At 40.6% G+C, this 20344-nt stretch overlaps 2 protein-coding genes across 3 annotated transcripts; both read right to left on the reverse strand.

The window, feature by feature from the left end:
* Window positions 1–2459: 2459 nt before the first annotated feature.
* On the reverse strand, window positions 2460–10261 carry akap17a (A-kinase anchoring protein 17A). 2 transcript variants are annotated; one of them, XM_006802364.2, is made up of 8 exons: window positions 10103–10261; window positions 8993–9340; window positions 8816–8854; window positions 8478–8696; window positions 8079–8291; window positions 6891–7039; window positions 6385–6625; window positions 2460–4684 (listed from the first exon to the last, which is right to left on the reverse strand). In XM_006802364.2, the coding sequence occupies exons 2-8, from the start codon at window positions 9317–9319 to the stop codon at window positions 3827–3829; spliced, it is 2046 nt and encodes a 681-aa protein (XP_006802427.2). In that variant the 5' UTR covers window positions 9320–9340; window positions 10103–10261; the 3' UTR covers window positions 2460–3826. The 2 variants fall into 2 exon arrangements, with proteins under 2 accessions (XP_006802427.2, XP_006802428.2); XM_006802365.2 differs by lacking the exon at window positions 8816–8854.
* A 3505-nt stretch (window positions 10262–13766) lies between these two features.
* sowahca (sosondowah ankyrin repeat domain family Ca) lies at window positions 13767–19301 on the reverse strand. Its single transcript, XM_006802366.3, has 4 exons — window positions 18768–19301; window positions 17942–18315; window positions 17374–17763; window positions 13767–16468 (listed from the first exon to the last, which is right to left on the reverse strand). Exons 1-4 carry the CDS (start codon window positions 19111–19113, stop codon window positions 16004–16006), a joined length of 1575 nt encoding a protein of 524 aa, XP_006802429.1. The 5' UTR covers window positions 19114–19301; the 3' UTR covers window positions 13767–16003.
* Between the last annotated feature and the right edge of the window lie 1043 nt (window positions 19302–20344).

Here is a 20344-nt window from a genome sequence, read left to right on the forward strand (position 1 = left end):
GTCAAAAACCTCATGAGCCAAGGTTACAAACATTTGCAGAAAATACTGAGCCTTCTGTCCTCCTTACCTTTGAGAGAATTAGAGCCTGTAGAAATATGACTGGGTTTTCTGCCTCATTCTTCTGTTGAGGCTGGAGGTGCTGGACTATACAAGGATGCTGATGAGTCAGTTGCTGAATGTTGAGGCTGCAGACGTGTGACCTTTTCCTGTGGTGTTGGGAGATCTGCCTGTTCTTTATAACTTGTTAAAAATCAATATAAAGCTTTAATCCTGCTGGCTGTTACTGAGACCAAAGTTAACTGTCAACGTGATCACTTCCCAACTTATCACATCTTACTTATGTTTGATGCTAAGGAGTCACCCTGGAAAGTCTCAGCTGAGGTTGCTCCAGATGTTCCCTCGAGACTTCAGATGCAGCAAAATTAACCAACCTTGTCAGCCATCTTGTTAAGAACTAAAGAGAGACAGTCTGTTGTTGATGCTGAGTGCAGGGAGGAGTTTTACCCAACAGAGACATCATTAACCATTACCATTGCAGCAGCACAAGAAATGATAGTTATACAAGCAGGGAATATCACACCCACTACACCTGGCTTGTAGCCACAGCCATAGGAAGTGACTGGACAAGCACATGACCACTGCGACCACTAAACATTATTTCAGTCACCCGGGATCAGATGTTGCTTTTTTGTATGACTGGTCCCCATTGTCAGATCCCAAATGCCCCCACCCACCTAACAGATCCTTGAAATGACAACTCTGCTCCTGAATCTGGGTGTGATGGCCACATTTGTCTGTGAAGGTTCTCAGTCATCCAGGTCATCGTAGTCAAAGGAGCTTGCAAAGAAAAGCGTCTGGACTTCTTTAAGTTACTTGAAGACGTTTCACCTCTCATCCGAGAGGCTTCTTCAGTTCTAAGGTCAAATGGTGGGGAGTCCCAGATTTAAACCTAGTGGGAGTTTCCCCCCACAGAGGGACAAAAGGACCCCCTGATGATCCTCTAATCGCCTGAGCCAAGGTGTGGAACTGGGTGTGGGTCCCAATCAGCCAGAGTTTCGGGTGAGTTCATTGTGAAACCTGGCCCCACCTTATCATGCGAATTCCTGAGGTCAGATGGCCCAGGGTGTGAGTGGGCATTAAGGCGTCTGGGAAGGGATCTCAAAACTGGATTATAGATGGCAGAGAGTTGGTGTCGTAAACCACCGCCTCTGTTCAAAGATGGTCGCTCACAGTGGACATAGATGGCTTCTTTCACAGCTGAATCTTGTCCTGTGGAGGTGGCGGTGGAGGTGAGCCACCTCCACAGGACAAGATTCAGCTGTCCATCTGCATCTTAAGGATAAAGGACACTCTTTCGAGGATGCCAATGTTCACATTTTGGACAGAGAGGACAGATGGTTTGAAAGAGGAGTGAAAGAAGCCATCTATGTCCACTGTGAGCGACCATCTTTGAACAGAGGCGGTGGTTTACGACACCAACTCTCTGCCATCTATAATCCAGTTTTGAGATCCCTTCCCAGACGCCTTAATGCCCACTCACACCCTGGGCCATCTGACCTCAGGAATTCGCATGATAAGGTGGGGCCAGGTTTCACAATGAACTCACCCGAAACTCTGGCTGATTGGGACCCACACCCAGTTCCACACCTTGGCTCAGGCGATTAGAGGATCATCAGGGGGCCCTTTTGTCCCTCTGTGGGGGGAAACTCCCACTAGGTTTAAATCTGGGACTCCCCACCATTTGACCTTAGAACTGAAGAAGCCTCTCGGATGAGAGGTGAAACGTCTTCAAGTAACTTAAAGATGGCCACATTTGCAGTCAGAGCCATAATCAGCAACCTTATCCCAAAAACTGACACAGTGTCTGATTTCATGTATCACACTCTTAGTTATTAAGCTTTGTAAAACACTAGATGTATTTTTAGCACACGTTTAGCTAACTTTTGTATATTAAAAAGTGCACTCTGATTAGCCAGTTTTTAGACAAAGCTATGGACTTTGTCTTAGATCAGATTTTGTTTCAACATGACTTTGCACCACTGCACAAAGCAAGGTCCATAATGACATGGATGTGTGAGTTTGGAGTGGAAGAACTTGACTGGCCTGCACAGAGTCCTGACTTCAACCCAAAAGAAGACCTTTGGGATGAATTAGAGCAGAGACTGTGAGCCATCCTAGCGAAGTTTGTGTGTTTAAAACCATGGCCTCATGCTTAATCAGACTGCTTCCTCAAACAGCCACAAATGGCATAATACCAGCATTGCATGTTTTGTAGGCCTCAAGTTGACTGAAAAAAAAAAAGAACTCCCTTTAAATGAAAATATTACATATTGTTGAAGAGTAGGAAAAAACGTAGCAGAAGATCAGAAACTTGATTTTAAACCTTCCATTTAAGGTTCATTATAGTAAGGAAATTGCAGGTTTAACTGGGGAAAGAAAAAAACAAAAAGGTCTCAGCTTGATTTTTTTTTTATTTTAAACAACTTGCAATGTGCGCAAGACATGCTCTAGTGGATCATGAGCACATACAGGCTTTGACACAAGTACAAATGACAAAGTGTCAGCAAAACTTGGACATCCTCTGAGCAAGTAAATGTCAAGAACAGTCTGTACAGTAATTAGTAAGGTTGAAGAAATTTACCTGTCACTACAATTGGTCTGTAAAAGCAAGAGAAACATCCTCATAGTACACTTTTACAAATGCATCCAAGAAACTGCTTCATCAAAGAGCTGTGAAGTGTTGAAGAAACTAGACAGGCCTCAAATCCCTCACTTGCACTCTAGATCGACATCTGACTGTGAAAGAGCAAGTACACTACCTGCAGAGTTGGGTTTAATATATCATCAAGCCTTCAAACAAATCAAATCACGTCATTCAACTTCAAAAGCAAAAATGTTCTTTGAAATGTACACAAAAGTAATTCTTTAACTAAAACTATGTGCTGTTATTCAAAGTTGACACAGTCACAGAGAGCTGTTTGTGTTTTTCTCTGAACTATTATCAGCAACAAAGCCAATACATAAGTAGTACTTAACAAAAAAAAATGATAACATAACCAGTCATTGTACCTTACAGTCTTAAAGCAGGCATGTGTTTCATCATTTGAGAATTCTCTCCCCCCCACTGTAATTGAGCAGCAGCCATTTGTTATGGCCTGGTAGTCACCTTTACAGTGTTCGGCAGCTACTGTAACATGCAAGTGCTTGTTAGAACAAACCTTATGTATATTAATATCAGATCCTGTGTCTTATTTTCTAAAAATCTGACTACAAATCTGGACAAAAATAATAATAATCATGTCTGAACTCTCTGTTACTCACTGATGCGTCACAGTCATGGAAAAATTTGTTTTATGTTTTAATGAGAGAACAGACTGTCGATGTAATAACCTGTGGACCAGGATATAGCCTTTAACTTAAATTTGTCCAATCACCCCTTTAAAACTCACTTTTTTAGAATTAATTTTTAGATTTATGTTTTAGTGTACTTCAATCCAGTTTATACATTTTACTTCACACAGAAATAATTTTCCAGGAAAGGGAAAAAAGGTCAAGTTTATATTTTGCATCACTAACTTTTGTGAACATGCTACACTGATTATAGTGAAAATTTAGGTTGTCAACAACATCAATCTGAGAACAACTTGGGTAAAAATCCACAGCAACAACTAAGGTTCACCTGCATATACAGTCTGTAAAGTTGGAAGTTCTTCACCTAACTGAGGAACCAAAAGTATCTAATCTTCTCTGAAACTTGCTGAACTTGAAATGTCAGTCCAGAAATAGTGAGTACAAATGAATAAAATGATAACTGTCATCCATGAGTTTAGCGCCGTCTGGAGTGGCTCCTATCCCTGCTGTTGCTGTGTCTCCTGTATCGTCGACTATGACTGTGACTCCTCCGGTCCCTGCCTCTATCGCTGCTCCTGCCACTGCCTCTGCGATGACTATGCCTGTGACTCCTCCCTCTGCTGGAACTCCTCTCAGTGCTGCTCCAGCTCCTCTCTCTGCTGGAGCTTATGCTCCTGCTGCAGTGGCTGTGGCTACATCTCCTCCTGCTCCTATGATGACTGTAGCTCCTCCTTCGGTGGCTGCAGCTCCTTCTCCTCCTGCTGTGCGACCGTTGCCTCCTTCCTCGGCTGCGAGAGCTCCTTTCCCTGTGGGAATGGTCTCGTGCTCGTTCCCTGCTGCGCTTTCTGCTAAACACTTCTTCCCTTCTTCCCTCCCGGTCCTTTTTTCTGTCCTCCCCTTCTCTCCTTTCTTCCATTAATTTATTCTTCCCTGAAACTCGGGAGTGAGCACCAGATTTGGACATCTGCTTTTCTTTGCTTTCAGCTGACTTCAATCCATTCACCCCACTCAGGACCCCAAGTATCACATCATCTGGATTACAGATATCCTCAGTCACTTCAGGGCCACTCTGATCCTGGATGCCTGCAGCTTTGCTGCTGTTCTTCTTCAGCAAGTTGGAAAGCAGTCGCTCCCTGAGCTCCTTCTCTCTCCGCTGTAGCTCCAGTGCTCGCTCTTTCTCCACCTCCACCCTCCGCAGCTCCTCCTCTTGCTTGCGGCGACAGGCCTCCAACTGTTGAAGACGGGCCAATTCCTCCTTCTGTCGAGCTTTCTCCTTCCTCTCCTGCTCTTCACGCTCAGCCCTTTCTTTCTTCTGCTGCTCCTGTTTCAAAGCCTGATGAGGAGAACACAAAAGACAAAGATAAACGAAAGCATATGATTTAGGAGTCGGTTGGGGGGGAAGTATCACAGGCGTAACACTTTCCCAGGAGTTGTATTGTGCAAGTCCCAACACATGCAGTACTCTGGTTGTCAAAATGAAATCCAAATTAGAAACATTAGTCATCAGTATTTTTCTTTTTCTGCCCCAATGTATCAAAGTCCTATATGAGGTCCTCAAATGCTTTTCTGATGTCTTGTACCTTTAATAAGTGTGAAAATCCTAAACTCAACAGCAAACCCTTTTTTGAAGGGTTATATGCCATGTGTATTTGTGGCTGTGAACTTGTAGTGGGCTTAGTAATAAATTTCACATCTATAAAAGAAGAAAAACAGCACAGTTCCTAAAAAATAAAATTATTCCTTTATGCTGACATGGTCGGGTCAACTTTTATCAGGCAAGAGAAACTTTGCGTGATTCGCAGTTCAAAACAACCCTAACTGACTCTATACCAGTGCTCTGTGCAATCTCCCATTTCATCCTCTGTCTGAAACAAGACGCTTTAGCACCTCTTGCTTTAATATTACCCACTCTTTAATGCTGAGACTTTGTTTGCAACTCCAATTGAAACCACAGCATACAGACGCATCACTCCATGTTCCTTATAATAGTACTTTAAAAAAAAAGAGAAAGAAAGCAAGAAAAGAAATGGTACTAGGTCACAAAAAACAGAGGTAATCCAATGAAATTTTCAAAATATAATACCCTAGCATACTAAAAAAAAAAAAAAAAAAAAAAAAACAACTCTTGGTGTGATCCGAAGCTGTGCAAAGAACAGACAGAACAAAACTGGGTTGGGGAAATGACATCAAACACGCATACCCGGTGTATTTTCAGGATACCACAACTTTTTTCTGATTGGCTGCCCCTCACAAGCATTAGATAGGGGTGCTGCTCACAGCCAGAGCTGTGTGCCTAAGATCAGCGGTCCCCAACCATTTTTGCGCAACGGACCAGTTTATGTCTGACAATATTTTCACAGACCGGCCTTTAAGGTGTCGCGGATAAATACAACAAAAGAAAACCAGTATCTGTACTAAAAAAAAAGAAGAAGAAGAAGAAGAAGATTTATTCATAACACAGGGGAAAAGACCCAGGGAAACCGAGTTAACGATAAAAACGGTTAAAAACATAATGATAGAAACCGATAAAAACCCAGAAACCCATAAATTTCACACCCGAGCCTCAGCTCTCGCGGCCCGGTACCAAACAACAGGTTTGTGGCCCGGGGGTTGTGGACCACTGGCTAAAATGATAATATTAAGGACAATCCCTGTCACTACTACCAAACAGCCAAGGATAGCAAAAAATGTCTGAAAGAGAGCAGCCTGGCTGGCTCTGTCACATGTGGATTACTTGTAAATATGCCAATCTCACTATTTGAAACTTCTGCAATTAATAATATAAGCTTCCACTATTATAATCACTCTCAGAAACAAAAATGGAAAAGCAAGATAGTTACATTTTAAAGATCCAACATGAATACTCATATGGGGACAGACACTTAAAGTTGAGCTGTACACACTGCAGAAGTCTTAAATATTGATTAAGCTATTGGGGTTCAACAATAAAACGCAACGTTCTGCTGGACCATTGTCGGGGACTGCAGAGTACTTATTCAGATGCGTATAGTGTTGCATTGTGTAAATTGATACCTTAGCCCTGGCCAGCAGCTCAGCGATGAGCCGTATCGATTCCAAGTTGCGCTGAGCCAACAGCAGTCTCCTCTCTTCCAAGGCAATCTTCATCTGCAGCTTCTTCTGCTCCTCCTCTTGCTGACGCCTCACTTTCTTCAGATTCCTGCGCTCCTCCCTCTCTCGCAACTTCTGCTCTCGCTTCCGTAATCTTTCCTCCTTCTTCCTTTCCCTCTCCTCCTCTTCCAATTCCTTCTGTTTCCTGAAAAGGTGGTTCAATATGCTCTGTGAATATTTTTTGTTAACTTTTTGTCAACTCTTATCAAACCAGGTGGTGAAGTTGTTAATTTAAAAGCCACCAACTCCATCAAATACTGAAAATGAATTCCCCAATTTATTTATTTTTTATTCCTCATATTAAGTTGTTTAAACAGAATTTCTATTTTTTCCCCTCTAACATTTTTTCTCTTTAACTTTTCAATATAGTCCAATTTTAGTCCATGTTCCTATGTAGGCTTCCATCATACCTCTCTTCCTCCTTACGCCGCTCCTCTTCTTCCTTCTCTCGTTGTTTCTGCTCCTCTCTCTGCCTCTCCAGCTCCTGCAACTTCATCCTCTCTAGGTTTCTCTTCTTCACAGAAGCATCGCTAAGGTGCTTGCTCGTGTCAAAGGTCACCTGAGGATAAGAAACGCACATCATATGAAGGTTAATTGTCACAACAGCTTTTCATATTAAAACAGCTGAGCACTTCAGTTGACGTCATTGGTTTGACTGAATGTAGCTATTAAACTATGTGTATGTGACTTTTGTTGCTGCTGCCGCCAAGTCTCTCTTGGAAATGAGATTTTTTACCTGGATAAATAAAGGATTAATAAAAAAAAATAAATGGTCTTTATTTTGGTAAAATTATACACACAAAAAACCCCAAAACAAAAGTATGTAAATTTTTATTCAGTCAGTAATTTAACCAACTTTGGAGGGGATAGTGGCTAAAGCAAAACAAAATATCATCCAAGAATACCAGATTGATAAACCCATTGGTGAGTTTAAGGGCTTATTCAAGTGCTTCACACATTTCAGAGTGGTTTACTATGATTACAACATTTTATAACCATGCTTAGTCAGGAACAGTCATTCCAGCTCTTCATTTGAAAGCTAAAAATATTACATCCATGGCAGATTACTGTGGCAACACAGATTTTAAATAAATGAATAATGGACAAATATTCCAGTGACACAGCTACAAATACAACATCTTTTCTGCTCTACAAGTTTTAAGCTATTGTCACAGTGCATTTAACATTTTCACATAAGAAGAAAAAAAGCTACACTCACTGGTAGCCTGAATGGAAAAGGAGGTTCTTTATATTACATAGAATCATTCATTTATCAGCATGTTTATCAAACAAACCTCCCAAGACTGCATGGTTCTCTATACCTGTCCTGCTTAATACAACCATATTTGAAAGGGCACTGCATTAGAACACCTTAATAATGAGTTAAACTCCAGTTCTTTCAAAACCCTGGCATTTAAAGTTTGTACGAAGAAATTTCTCTCCCAGCAGTGTCTGAACATAATTAAGAAAACAACATTTTAGGAGATGGATTAAAAAAGAAAGTCCTGGCATGATTGGTTAATCAATTAAGAGGTAGAAAATAAAATCAGCTTTAATATGTGTAGGCAGAGGCTTGACACTACTGTAGTCTGCAGTACCTTGATGTTGCAAGCCACGGCTTTTCCATCATCTCCTTTCATCATCAGCTTCATGCTGCGCATAGTGTCCATGGCTTTCGTGAAGCCACAGTATTCCTGATACTGGACATACGCTTCAAAGTTCAGATGGCCCCCAAAGCTGAATGTGTTGAAGTTCTTGCCCATCATTTCCTCTCTATATGGGTCCAGCATGGGAATGTCAACATTTCGTACCTTTAAAAAAAGAAAAAAAAAAAATACTAATGTCTTAACTTTTTATATCAACATTTATAAGTTTCTTGTTGTTTAGTTAGGCACTGCTTATATCTTTTTTCTTTTTTTTTTAAATTATGAACTAAAAATGTGAATATTAAAAGCTTAATTTCCTTTTAGCTACACAGAAACATGAATGTGAATCACCTTGCCGAATGTCTGGAAAACTGCAACGAGGGCTTCTTCTGAGGGCCGATCTGGGTACTGGCTGTCCTTCTGACTGAACCAGCGGCAAGGAAGCCCTTCTAGGTGGATGGTGTCAGGCCTCTCACCTGGTAGCGTCTCATTCATGTCCTTGGCATCACGGAAAAAAGAATCCCAATCGTGACGTGTCGGGAAGTCCACTTTATTTTCTACTGCACGAACCTAAATGATGAGAGGGTGACATAAATATACTCTGCTGTCGGTTTATTAGTGCAATTAAATTCAACCTGTAATCAATCTATGGTAGATAATGTTATAATACTTAGAACTAGCTGCCTTGCCTTTGGATAGTTGTTTATTTTCAAGGTAATTTCTTTGAGCTGCCAAATTACAATGTATTGACAAAGAGTTACAAACATTCAGAACATTTAAGTAGCAACAACAAACTCCAGTGACTCCAATAACCATGCAGTTACTAATTATAAGTACTGCAATGCTTTACATTTGTTCACCCTTACCTTCAGTACATCAGTAAAGCCACTGAGTTTGATGCTCTTCCCATCCAAACGACTTAGCAGGCTCTTGACTACAGTTTTGTTTTCCACTTCACCTTCAAAGCGGATAAAGTCCATTGTGCTCTTGGAGATTCGCAAGACTGAAAACTGCTCGGGAGCCACCATGGCCTTCACCCGCTCCATTACCTCCCAGTTGGAGATGCTTTTGCCTGGCAGCTTGAGCTGGGGCAAAGCCACGCTGATGGTCATTTTGGCAATAGGCTTGAGGTACAGGTTGTACTCAGCAGAGAGGCACACTGCCTCTGTGGTATCATGTACAATGGTGGTCATTGCTGCAGAGAGACACAGAAGCTGCAGCAGGGGGGAGAAAATAAAGATTTAGTAGTTATTAAACTCTCTTAAAACACAAATAAAACATAAATAAGGAGCAAACTCAAAGTAATAAACTAAACTGCGCATGTGCTATGAGTAGTCCTCCAAAACCAAAAATCAAACTGCGGTAAACATCGGCTCAAATTCAGGCCTCGTGCCAAACGTTTAAAAACCATTCTCAACATTATAAAACCCGTTATAGTTAGCCTTCGCATTTGGTTTGTTATACAGCAGTGCCACAAAATTAAAAAATTAGAAAGAAAGAAAATTACACAACAAATACCACGTTAAAGCATAAAGCCCCTTGCGCCATCACAACTTCATACGGCTAACCGGCTAACCAGCTATTGTGCATTGACGTTAAGTTAACAGAGAGCATATAGGGTGACACAACGACAACAGTTTGTAGAAATAATAATGAATATAATAGTGTCAGGAGGACTACGCTACATATTTCTGGGGAACGGTGTTTACCGGTTACACAAACGTTAGCAAACTCAATGTAACATTAGCTGAAAGCTAACGCTAAAGTATTTTTGCTATGAAATTAACTAAACAGCGATCTGGTTAACGTGATTAATTTAACGCTATTACGTGCAAACTGCGCATTATTATTTGTTTACTGATTATTATTTGTTAACGTTACGGTTTTTACGAGTTGGGTCCTAAAACGTCACCGCTTTAGACAACAACATGCTAACGTCAGCTAGCACAGAAGATAACAGACTAGCCACAACCTACCAAAATCACTTAGCCCCCCTGTAAAAACCGAAAATGCAAAACACAACAAACACGCTGTTGTAATTTAAGTTGAGCCATACACTTGAGAGGCATACAGAAAATCCAACTACATGCTACTTCCGCACGCAATGAACTCCGACCTTCTAGAAGCCTATACCAGCGCCCACAGCGACACCACATGGATGAATATGGCGGTGAGAAAAATGGAAAAAGATCTCTTAAATTGAATTCAGTTTAATATTAATATTCATAGCAATTTTCTTCTTGGGCTGCCTGGTCGCCGGGACAGTGAATCATTTGCCTTCATTGCACCCATTTCCTAGCATGTTCTTTTTTTCCCCCTTTTTTTTTTAAATTAGCAAAATCAACATACAACAAAATGCACCATATATTATACATTTAGAAAATACAAATTTCAACCTTTGTACAAAGAAAAAGAAGATACAAAGACGGGGTCATAAAAGTTAACAGAGTATTAACTCACTAAATCAAAATCTTCCGAAAAGGAAACAAGAGAATGCAGCCCTTTTCTTTTAAACTAAAGTCAAAGATTTAACCAACAGGTTTAGGTTGTTTTTCCAGTAAAGCAGGGTTGAAGTAGTGTATAATCTTATAATATGTAATTACGTCTAAGCAAATTTGGAGAATAAAGACTCCTTAATGAAGATCTCAGAAACGTAATAATGTTTTTATCATAACCAAACTGAATACCATCTATATATAATTGCCTTAACTTGGGGGAGATGTCAAAATATATTATATCACTTACGACTATGTTTTTAAATGACAATGGAATGGATTTTGTAATCCGATTAAAATTACTTTTAGAACATTGGATATTAAATTTTTGGCAAAAATCGTGATGTCCTAGAGCATGTCCCTCCTCATCTACAAAATGAGCAATTGCCCAAACACCTTTCTAGAACCAATCTTGAATAAAAATAGATTTTCTATTCATCAGTATATATCTATTGTTCCAAATCGGGCTGTTATGTAGAGTGAAATTATGTTTAAATATAATTTTCCAATACAGAAGGACCTGTTTATGGAATTCAGAGACTTTAACAGGTAACTTAGTAATTTCAAAGTCACATTCTAGGAGAAAATCGATACCCCCAGTTTGTTAAAGACCTTACTTGGTATAAGAAACCAAATGGAGTGAGGATTATTTAAAAAGGATTTTAACCATTTAAGTTTTAAAACACCATTCATTATATCAAAGGCCTAGCATGTTCTTCTGCTACAACAACTCAAGGCTACCTTCTACTCAAGGCTTTTCGTAGAAGGTATAGCAACCTGGGAGTTTGTCTTCAAACAGCAACCATAATCTCCACCCTTTGGCTTCTGTCTCAAACTAGTATTTCAAATTTTTTCTCAAAATACATTTTTGACTTTATTCTCAAAATTGTCAGCAATATTTTTTTCTTAATAAGTCCTTCCTGCCTGGGAGCTCCATGTTCAACATCTTTTGTCCAATATGTCCACTCTCCCTCCTCTGCACATGTTTAAGCCAGCCTTGCCTCTCTAACTTTGTTCTCAACCTGAGGTCTCCCTCTGACGTGCTCATTTCTAATCCTCTCCATCTTCTCAACAAAAATCTTAACTTCTTCAGCTCTGGCACTTTTGCCTTGGCCTCCTGTCTTTTTGTAGTGTCACCATCTCCAAACTAAGCATCATAACAAGTCTCACTACCATCTTGTTAAATCTTGCCTTTCATATTACATATGAATATATTACAAGGTCTTAAATAATCAGGCCCCATCTTATCTTAATGACCTTGTAGTACCATATCACCCTATTAGAGCACTTCGCTCTCGCTCTGCAGGCCTACTTGTTGTTCCTAGGGTATTTAAAAGTAGAATGGGAGGGAGAGCCTTCAGTTTTCAGGCCCCTCTTCTGTGGAACCAGCTTCCAGTTTGGATTCGGGAGACAGACACTATCTCTACTTTTAAGATTAGGCTTAAAACTTTCCTTTTTGCTAAAGCATATAGTTAGGGCTGGACCAGGTGACCCTGAATCCTCCCTTAGTTATGCTGCAATAGATGTAGGCTGCCGGGGGATTCCCATGATGCATTGAGTTTTTCCTTTCCAGTCACCTTTCTCACTCACTATGTATTAATAGACCTCTCTGCATTGAATCATATCTGTTATTAACCTCTGTCTCTCTTCCACAGCATGTCTTTTATCCTGTCTTCATTCTCTCACCCCAACTGGTCGCAGCAGATGGCTCCGCCCCTCCCTGAGCCTGGTTCTGCCGGAGGTTTCTTCCTGTTAAAAAGGAGTTTTTCCTTCCCACTGTCGCCAAAGTGCTTGCTCATAGGGGGTCATATGATTGTTGGGTTTTTCTCTGTATCTATGAAGCGCCTTGAGGCGACTTTTGTTGTGATTTGGCGCTATATAAATAAAATTGAATTGAATTGAATTTCATTGGTTGACACCAGGTATTTAAACCTATCTACCATCAGTACCTCTCCTCCTTGTATGTTCATGGGGTACATGGCGGTCTGATGATTAGTGCTGTCGGCTCACAGCAAGAAGGGTTTGAATCCAGTCTGGAGCCGTTCTGTGTGGAGTTTGCAGTTTTCACAGAGAGAGAGAGAGAGAGAGTATGCATGGTTTCTCTTTGAGTACTCAGCTTCCTTCCACTGAGACCTTTTCTGACGAGGCTTCAAGGAACAGTAGATGGGTCAGATGCATCTGTGAGGTCTTCACTTGTTTTTTTTTACCGGGCTCACAAATTATTTAAGACTTTTGGTGTAAATAACCAAGGTTTATAGATACATATATATTAGCAGTATTTAAAAAGAGAAAGAACACACACCCTGCTATATATTTCAGAACACACATAATTAATATAGAAACGTTGGCAATTGATTGTAATCGCCCGCAATTTAATTACTTATTAGCAAATCGCTGATATGGTTTATGCAAAAAAAATGTTGATCAGTACCATAAAAGGGTTCAGGCTGGATTCACTGTACTTTTTTATATCTGCCACAAGACAAACAGCACTCTGATGACAGTACACATTTGTTACTCACTTGATATCTATTTGGCACTGTTTGTGACTCATTAGGGTTTGTCTGAAAGCCATCATCACTGTGGTAACTGTGTGAGATAAAAATGGACTGGACTTGGATTGGTCCAACAGTGGAGGCCCCAGGCTAAAAAGTTGGCACAGTTTCCCTGAAAGGATGGCAGAGGAATTTGCATAATAGGCATTACTCCCTTCACTGTGCATGTAGGTCAGTTACTGCAGTCAAAAAGGCTCTCTATCCTGTCCTGATCAGCAGTCATCTGGTAGAAAGCCTGCCTAAGGCAAATCTGGATTCTACATAGCCAGAAAAAAAGCACATCGCTTCTGACCTCTATAAATCTTTATTTGACTTCTAGATCAGGGAAACCCCAGAGATTACAGAATCATCAAAGGAGCTGGCTTAAGAGCATTCAGTTTTATATAAGAAACATATTGTGTGATACACTGTGACTGTTTACATATAATCCAGCTTTTATATGGTTGGTTTGATCTGGGAAACACGAAGCAGAGAACTGACAGGGTGCCAGCAGGACATCAGAGCAACAAGAGGATTGGCAGATCTGTCGTAATCTGTTCAGGCTCAGGCACTGAGAAATGTATCGTATCCCCCACACACATATGAAAGCTTGTGGGCATTAAATTCCTCTGTACTCTATACTTTCTCTAACCAATGACAAAAATAGCATAACAGGGAAACACAAAACTGACTGTCCTCTTAGGTTCTCTTAAGTATATTAAGATAAACATGATAAAATCAGATTTTCAAGTATTTGCAAAAATGGATTAAATAGAGTTTATATCCCAACAACAGCAGTGTTGACTTTAGGTCAGTCTGCATAACAAGAGGTGCAAAATAAGAACTGGATGTTAATCTGTCTGGTGGGCTATGTGGACAGGAAGTTGTGGATATACTGTAAATGCCGGAGCAAAGCTGGGGTCGTCAGATCATCAATTATTCAGCACCAACAGGCAAGGACAAGCAGCTGGTGTCAGCAGGAAGGGCGGATGAAGCGACTCGCTTCAATTGTATTTTTAATCTATCCTGGTAACGTTAACATGAGTATTCACAGCTGCTCTTTACATTTTAAACCTTCTCATTATTACCGAGGCCGTTTCTTTATGCAGTCATTCTCTTGCATCAATGGGACGATACAGTGTAGTTGACAAACTTAAAAACTTTAGTTTATGTAAATAAAAACAAAACTTCTTTATTTCACATGTATGGATGAGACATTAATCCAAAAACAAAAGTGGCTCGTCAACAGTGATTTCACACCACACAATCACTTCACAGCGTTTTACAATGGAAACACATTTTCTTTATACAGACATAAGAATCAACAGTGTGCTGCATTTCCATTTCCTCTACTCATGCCGCTGAGAAAATGACATAAAATCTCTACATCAAAAGTGTCAAGACATAGAATGACACGAATCGCCGTGATAAAAGTACAAATGCTACAAATTAGTAACAGAACATTCATGAAATTCGGGAGGAAGAAAGGTTCACATATTTGGGAAACCACTTGAGAAATCGCTGCTAAACCTATGGCACATTCTGGCCAGAGTCCTTAGAGAAAACAGAGCTTGATGAATAGATGACAGTGTGCATGCAAAGTCAGACTAATATATGGGAACAATATTGACTTTGTCTCAGTTTCATATGATGTCGTTGTTTCCGGCGGATATCTATGACCGTGGTTGCCTGAACCTTTACCCTTATGAACCAATGAATCCTGTGTCACATATTTGGAGTAAATATAGAAATGAAATGTCAGATAACAAAGCAAAACTCTGCAACTGACATTCAGAGAGCAATATCTAAATATCAGTGTCTGAACATTTGCATACACACCACACACAAAGCAATGTAGAAACAAGTGAATTAGCTTCAGAAAATTTGAGGTACGTTATCGGCAGTAGAAAAATGTATATAAAGTTGGTGACTGTGCTTCTACTAATCTGTGTTTTTGTATAACTAATTGGAAACAATTAAACAATTCTTAGCAATATCTCCCCATTAGTGAACCTATCTCTTTTTGGTTCCAACTTTAAATAAACAAAAATGAATGGAGAAATAACTTACCAAGCCCCTTTTGAATATCAGTTAACTTTGCATTTAAACGGATAAAAATCTGATCCCCTTTTGATGTTATAACTAGAATTAAAAAAAAAATAGATATGATCTGGGACCCAAATGGATTTTTCTACTACCAATTTTAAAAAGTGACAAGTGCAAACATGATGACTGTACACTGTTGCTCGTTATAAAAAAAATCTGCGATTTCAACTGTCTGAATATTAAAATCTGCCACTTTAAAAAATTAAATATTTGTTCACATTACAGGAATGTACAAAAAAACCCAAAACGTCAGCACCATCTAATTTCAGACTAATAGTGTGTGTAAATATATTACTCTGCAAACAGAAACACGGTGAGGAAACAAACCAAAGTGCTTCAAAGTGAAAACTTTCTACAATACTGCTTGTTGCTTTTGCATTTTTATGAACATAACTGTACTGTAACATATTTAAACTATGTTTGTGATGTTAGTTGTCCAAATTAAATAAAGGGGAAAAAAAGTCAGAACAAAATCAAGTTTGAAAGAATTCACAGTAGCCAAGGCAAATAAACTGTCACGTGACTGTACCCTTCCCTCAGTGACAAACAATAACTGCAACAGGAACAAAAATAAACTAGAATTTTAGAAAACATAATTTTGTAAAATGTGTTAGTTTCTGCACTTTTAGATTTTGTCACTAAAATATCTGACCTGTCAGATAAAAAAAGATACCTATGCTACAAATAAAAACACCTGGGGGTGGTGTACAGCTCTGTGTCGCTGGCTTAGAGTGGTGTCGATTTATCCAAACAGGTTGGACAGCGGTCTCGTTCGAAGAGGACTGCTGTGTAGCTCCTCTCCTCTTCCCACCTCTCCTGTGTCCCTGAAGGAGGCGCTGTGGATGATCTGGGCTCTGTGGCGTCCTCTGTGCAGCCGGGCATTCAGTCGGCTCAAAGACGTCTTCCTCTGCATCCCCCCTTTACTCTTCCCGTTCCCCGTTCCATCTTCTGATGCCTCTGTTGGTGAATTCAGCAGCCGGAGCGGGTTCAGATTCCCTTGGAGGACTTTGGCAAATCTCCAGCCCCGACCTCCGCCGCTGCCGCTGTTGTTGTTCTCACTGTCTGACTCAGGTCCCGGTGAGGTGACCACTCCTTCTTCCAGCAGGTCAGCGGCCAGCGGTGGGGACAGGTACTGCATTGGTCTCCTCCCGCTGTAATCTCGAGCTTCAGGGTCTGCATCCCAGTCTGACAGCAGGACACGAACCACCTGTCAACGCAAACACACCGCATGCAAACATGAGATGTCTCGTTTTCATGGATATTAGAAAGCGACCATGTAGCAGCCCGGGTTTGAGTCTGAGCCCTTTGCTGCATTTCTTTCCCTCTCTCTCCCCACTTTCATGTCTGTCTACACCGTCTCTATCCAATAAAGGCTAAAATGCCAAAATAATAATAATACTAATTATTAAAAAAATGAATAACTAGACATTTGAAACTTGTCCACAACTGGGTGTTCCAACAGGGCAATAATCCCAAACACAAATAAAAACTAGAAGGTGTCTGTGAAGGTTCTCAGTCATCCAGGTCATCGTAGTCTAAGGAGCTTGGAAAGGAAAGCATCTGGACTTCTTTACATTGCTTGAACATAAAGAAGTCCAGACGCTTTCCTTTCCAAAAAAAAAAAACAAAAACAAAAACTAGAAAGGATAAAGAAGGCTAACATTAAGCTTCTCGTAGGAGCACTGACCTGTAATAGGTTCTAAATGAATCAACTCTGCACAGGAGAGTGGTCAAATATCCATATGGCTACTAAAAACATGTGGTTGAGGTGCAACTTGCTAAGGAATATTGAACCAAATAACAGTGCACGTTTGAACCCCTATGTATACTTTTGGCACTATGTCGATTGCAGAATATCTAAAATAAGCTCAAACTTCTTGTCATTAACAATATATGATGTACAATCATTCCATCCTGGAAAAAAGATTCAAAGAAATCCTTAAAAAACCCAAATTACCACCCAGGATGAGTGTGTTTAAACTTCTGTCTACAACCATAGTTCAGTTAACTTGTTTTGAGCTAATGTTTCTAGCCTGGGCAGATAAAGTGTAGGTAATTATGTACTGCTTCACTGAGCAGGTGTAACACATGATACTACTCCCTGCAACCCACCTGGGTGTGTCCATGCATGGCGGCCAGGTGCAGCGGTGTGTAACCAGCACTTGATCTCACATTCACATTCACAGGTATAGTGTTCTCTTTGGCAAAGGTGAGCAGCTGAGACAGCAGCTCAGCTTTGCCCTGCTTAGCTGCCCAGTGGAGGCAGGTAAAACCAGTCACAAAGTCTCTCTTGGTCACCAGGCTGGGTTCGACAGCAAGCAGGGGCTGAAGGCTGTCCCACAGGCCGTCTGAGGCGCACAACATCCACTCGTGCTCTAGAGGGTCCAGGGTTACCGAGGCGCAGTCCTCGTCAGTGGCTGAGGAGAGGAGGGACGCCGAGTCACCTTCGCTCTTAACCGAGTCCCGGAGGCGTGACCCACGGTTGATCAGAGATCTCCGCACCTGACAGAACATACAATAGCCGTGGCTTTTGTTAAGATTTTTGTGTCACAGCACAAAATGTAGTCATTTAGAAATTCCCAGCACACTGTTACTTTCTACAGAAAGCTGCCATTCAAAGAAAAAGAAAAAGGGCAAAAGCAACAAATACTTAATGATGATAAAAAGCACTGTGTCCTACCTGAGGAGAACTACTCATCATCAGCTCTATGAAGTTCCTGCGACTTCCTTTGGGTGTTTGGATATCTCCTATATGGTCCAGTCCCTCCAGAGCACTGTCTTCAGACAGGCAGCTGGTCAGCATGGCCCGCTGTGAACCTCTAGACACCCTGCGTGCCCCTCTTGTCTGCTGGTTATGGGATCCTCCAGGTTGGGCCTGGTCGAGATCTGGCATCCCAAGAACTGGAGCTGACTCTCGTCTCCTTCTGTCTCTCAGCTTCACTTCACCTCCTCCACCAGGGATAGGAACTCCTGTGCTGGTCTTGCTCTGGGATGGGGTTGCAGGTTTCTTATTGCCATTTGTCTGTTTGTCATTGTCCAGTGGAAAGTGGACACCTGTAAGACCATTAATTTTTTTTTGTGTTCATTCAACTTCATGCAGACTTTTGATCACATGCTGCAGAATTTAACAGGCTGTTGTTGTTATTTTTCTCATTGGTGTCATTAGTATCCTGAACCTTAGGGATTTTGTGTTTTTGGCAGGAAATGATTCCAAATTAAATTGAATCAAACACTATTTTGTACGGTGAAATAAAAATAAAAAAAGCAGTAGGCTATGCGTATATTGGCCTGTAAAAACAACAAAATAATTGCCAAACCTTTTATTTATTCGCGTTGTATTACTCAACAGACTGAACGACTGGTTTTGTTGTTTTGACAAATAAACAAGTAGACAGTACATAAACAAAAATATAGATAAAACAGCCTACGTTACACGCAAGAAAGCAATTCATGGATAAAACACGTGCGTAAAAATCACGCAAACACAATGGATCCGTCGTCCTCACCTGTTTGGTCGCCCTTATCATGATTGCCGTTGACACAGTTGTTGTCCAGCGTCTCTTGGATGTTGCCATTGCACTCCGCACCGTCGTGGCCATCTACGTCCGTACGCATCACCGACGCCCCGCTGCCTTCACTGTTCAAACACACAAATTTCACGCCGTTTTCTACCTTCACGAAACCCACGCTGTCAACAATGCTTTTCAGCACCTCGCGATCCACCCCTTCCTTCGACTGTTCATTCAGCGATAGGAAATGATCGATCAGCTCCATCTGTTGGACCCTCCCTCCTCTCTCCGACAGGAACTCCTGCACGGCTTGCACTGTGCAGCGGGACGCCATCATCATCATCGTCCTCGTCCTGAACGACTCAAACAGAGCGCAAAGATCACTGGGTTATTTGCGCAAGAAGGTTTAAAAATGAGCCCATTAACGCGCTCATTCGCTTAAGGAGAGGATGACAGCATCTTCTTCTCTGGCCTCCTCCTCTCCTCCATGGGAAGACCAGTGTTTAGCTCTGTCAGACAGGGGGCGCTCACATCGTCTCACAGGCAAGGGGCAAGAATCATGTCGCGTTCCAGTGCTCATCGGAAACGCGGGCTTCCCAGACGACTAGTTATTTAAAAGTGACCATAAATACTGCGTATACATAATATATAATAAAATACACATTTTTTCCCGGTCAACACACACACAGTATTAATAATAATTACACTGCACAATTTGAACTTTTCAAAATAATATCCAAGGTTCATCCAGATTGCATTATGTTCATCCTATTTACGGCTATCTTTCATGCCCAGTTGGAGTTTCTTTATGCATGCAGTGAGGAAACCGGACTCAATCTCCTTGTATTTTTGCAAAATCTTGGCCAGATTAAGAGGATTCTGATCCTAAAACATTTACCTCACAAAGAAAAGTAATAAAAGTAATCCACCGCAGAACTTGATCTTTCAGTCCTTATTAAAATTTTACAAAACAACAAAAACAAGAGGTTATTTGAGTAAACAAATACACCTTAACGGTCAGGAAGTAAATTCAAGGGGAAGAGCACAAATTATTGACCTAAAAGGTGCAAATTGAACCTTAAGCTTATTAAACCTGTACTTATTTGTTATATTAAGATTTCAACCAAACAAACACAAAAGATAATACAATATAAAGAATAGAAACAGAAACAGGACAAAAACAAATGTTTCTTTTAAACAATGGAAATCATTCTGTTCCACATTTTTATATTTGTTTACGATCTGATTTTTAGACTGTTTTTAAAATGACATAGTGAACAGAACAATCTTAATTCCTCATTACAGTTACTCACATTTACCCATATAACAGATACACCCTGTATTTGTTTTTAAATTGTCCTGGCCCTTGCTTTTAAAATATATTTTTTATTCTTAGTTAACATGCTTTCCCTCTAATTTAAAACCTCCAAATACAGTTTAGAAGGAGATTTTTTTGTGCTTTGTACAATATCGGTGGAGTCCGAAGCTCAATGAAACAGTATGTCTGTGAAACAGTAGAATTTTAAGGCATGCAATTTAATGGATATTCTAATGCCTTGATCATAATAATCTGA

This window comes from Neolamprologus brichardi, chromosome 16 (assembly GCF_056152115.1).
Source record: "Neolamprologus brichardi isolate AB-2024 chromosome 16, ASM5615211v1, whole genome shotgun sequence".
Taxonomy (NCBI): Eukaryota; Metazoa; Chordata; class Actinopteri; order Cichliformes; family Cichlidae; genus Neolamprologus; species Neolamprologus brichardi.

Excerpts from the sequence above, each read along its gene's own strand:
- sowahca (XM_006802366.3), bottom strand. The coding sequence starts at position 19,113 with ATGATGATGATGGCGTCCCGCTGCACAGTGCAAGCCGTGCAGGAGTTC. Across the intron at positions 17,764-17,941 it reads TGATGAGTAGTTCTCCTCAG|GTGCGGAGATCTCTGATCAA; the intron begins GTAGGACACAGT and ends ATGTTCTGTCAG. Across the intron at positions 16,469-17,373 it reads CCATGCATGGACACACCCAG|GTGGTTCGTGTCCTGCTGTC; the intron begins GTGGGTTGCAGG and ends TTGCGTTGACAG.
- akap17a (XM_006802364.2), bottom strand. The coding sequence starts at position 9,319 with ATGACCACCATTGTACATGATACCACAGAGGCAGTGTGCCTCTCTGCT. Across the intron at positions 8,292-8,477 it reads TTTTCCAGACATTCGGCAAG|GTACGAAATGTTGACATTCC; the intron begins GTGATTCACATT and ends CTTTTTTTAAAG. Across the intron at positions 7,040-8,078 it reads CCGTGGCTTGCAACATCAAG|GTGACCTTTGACACGAGCAA; the intron begins GTACTGCAGACT and ends TCTTATCCTCAG.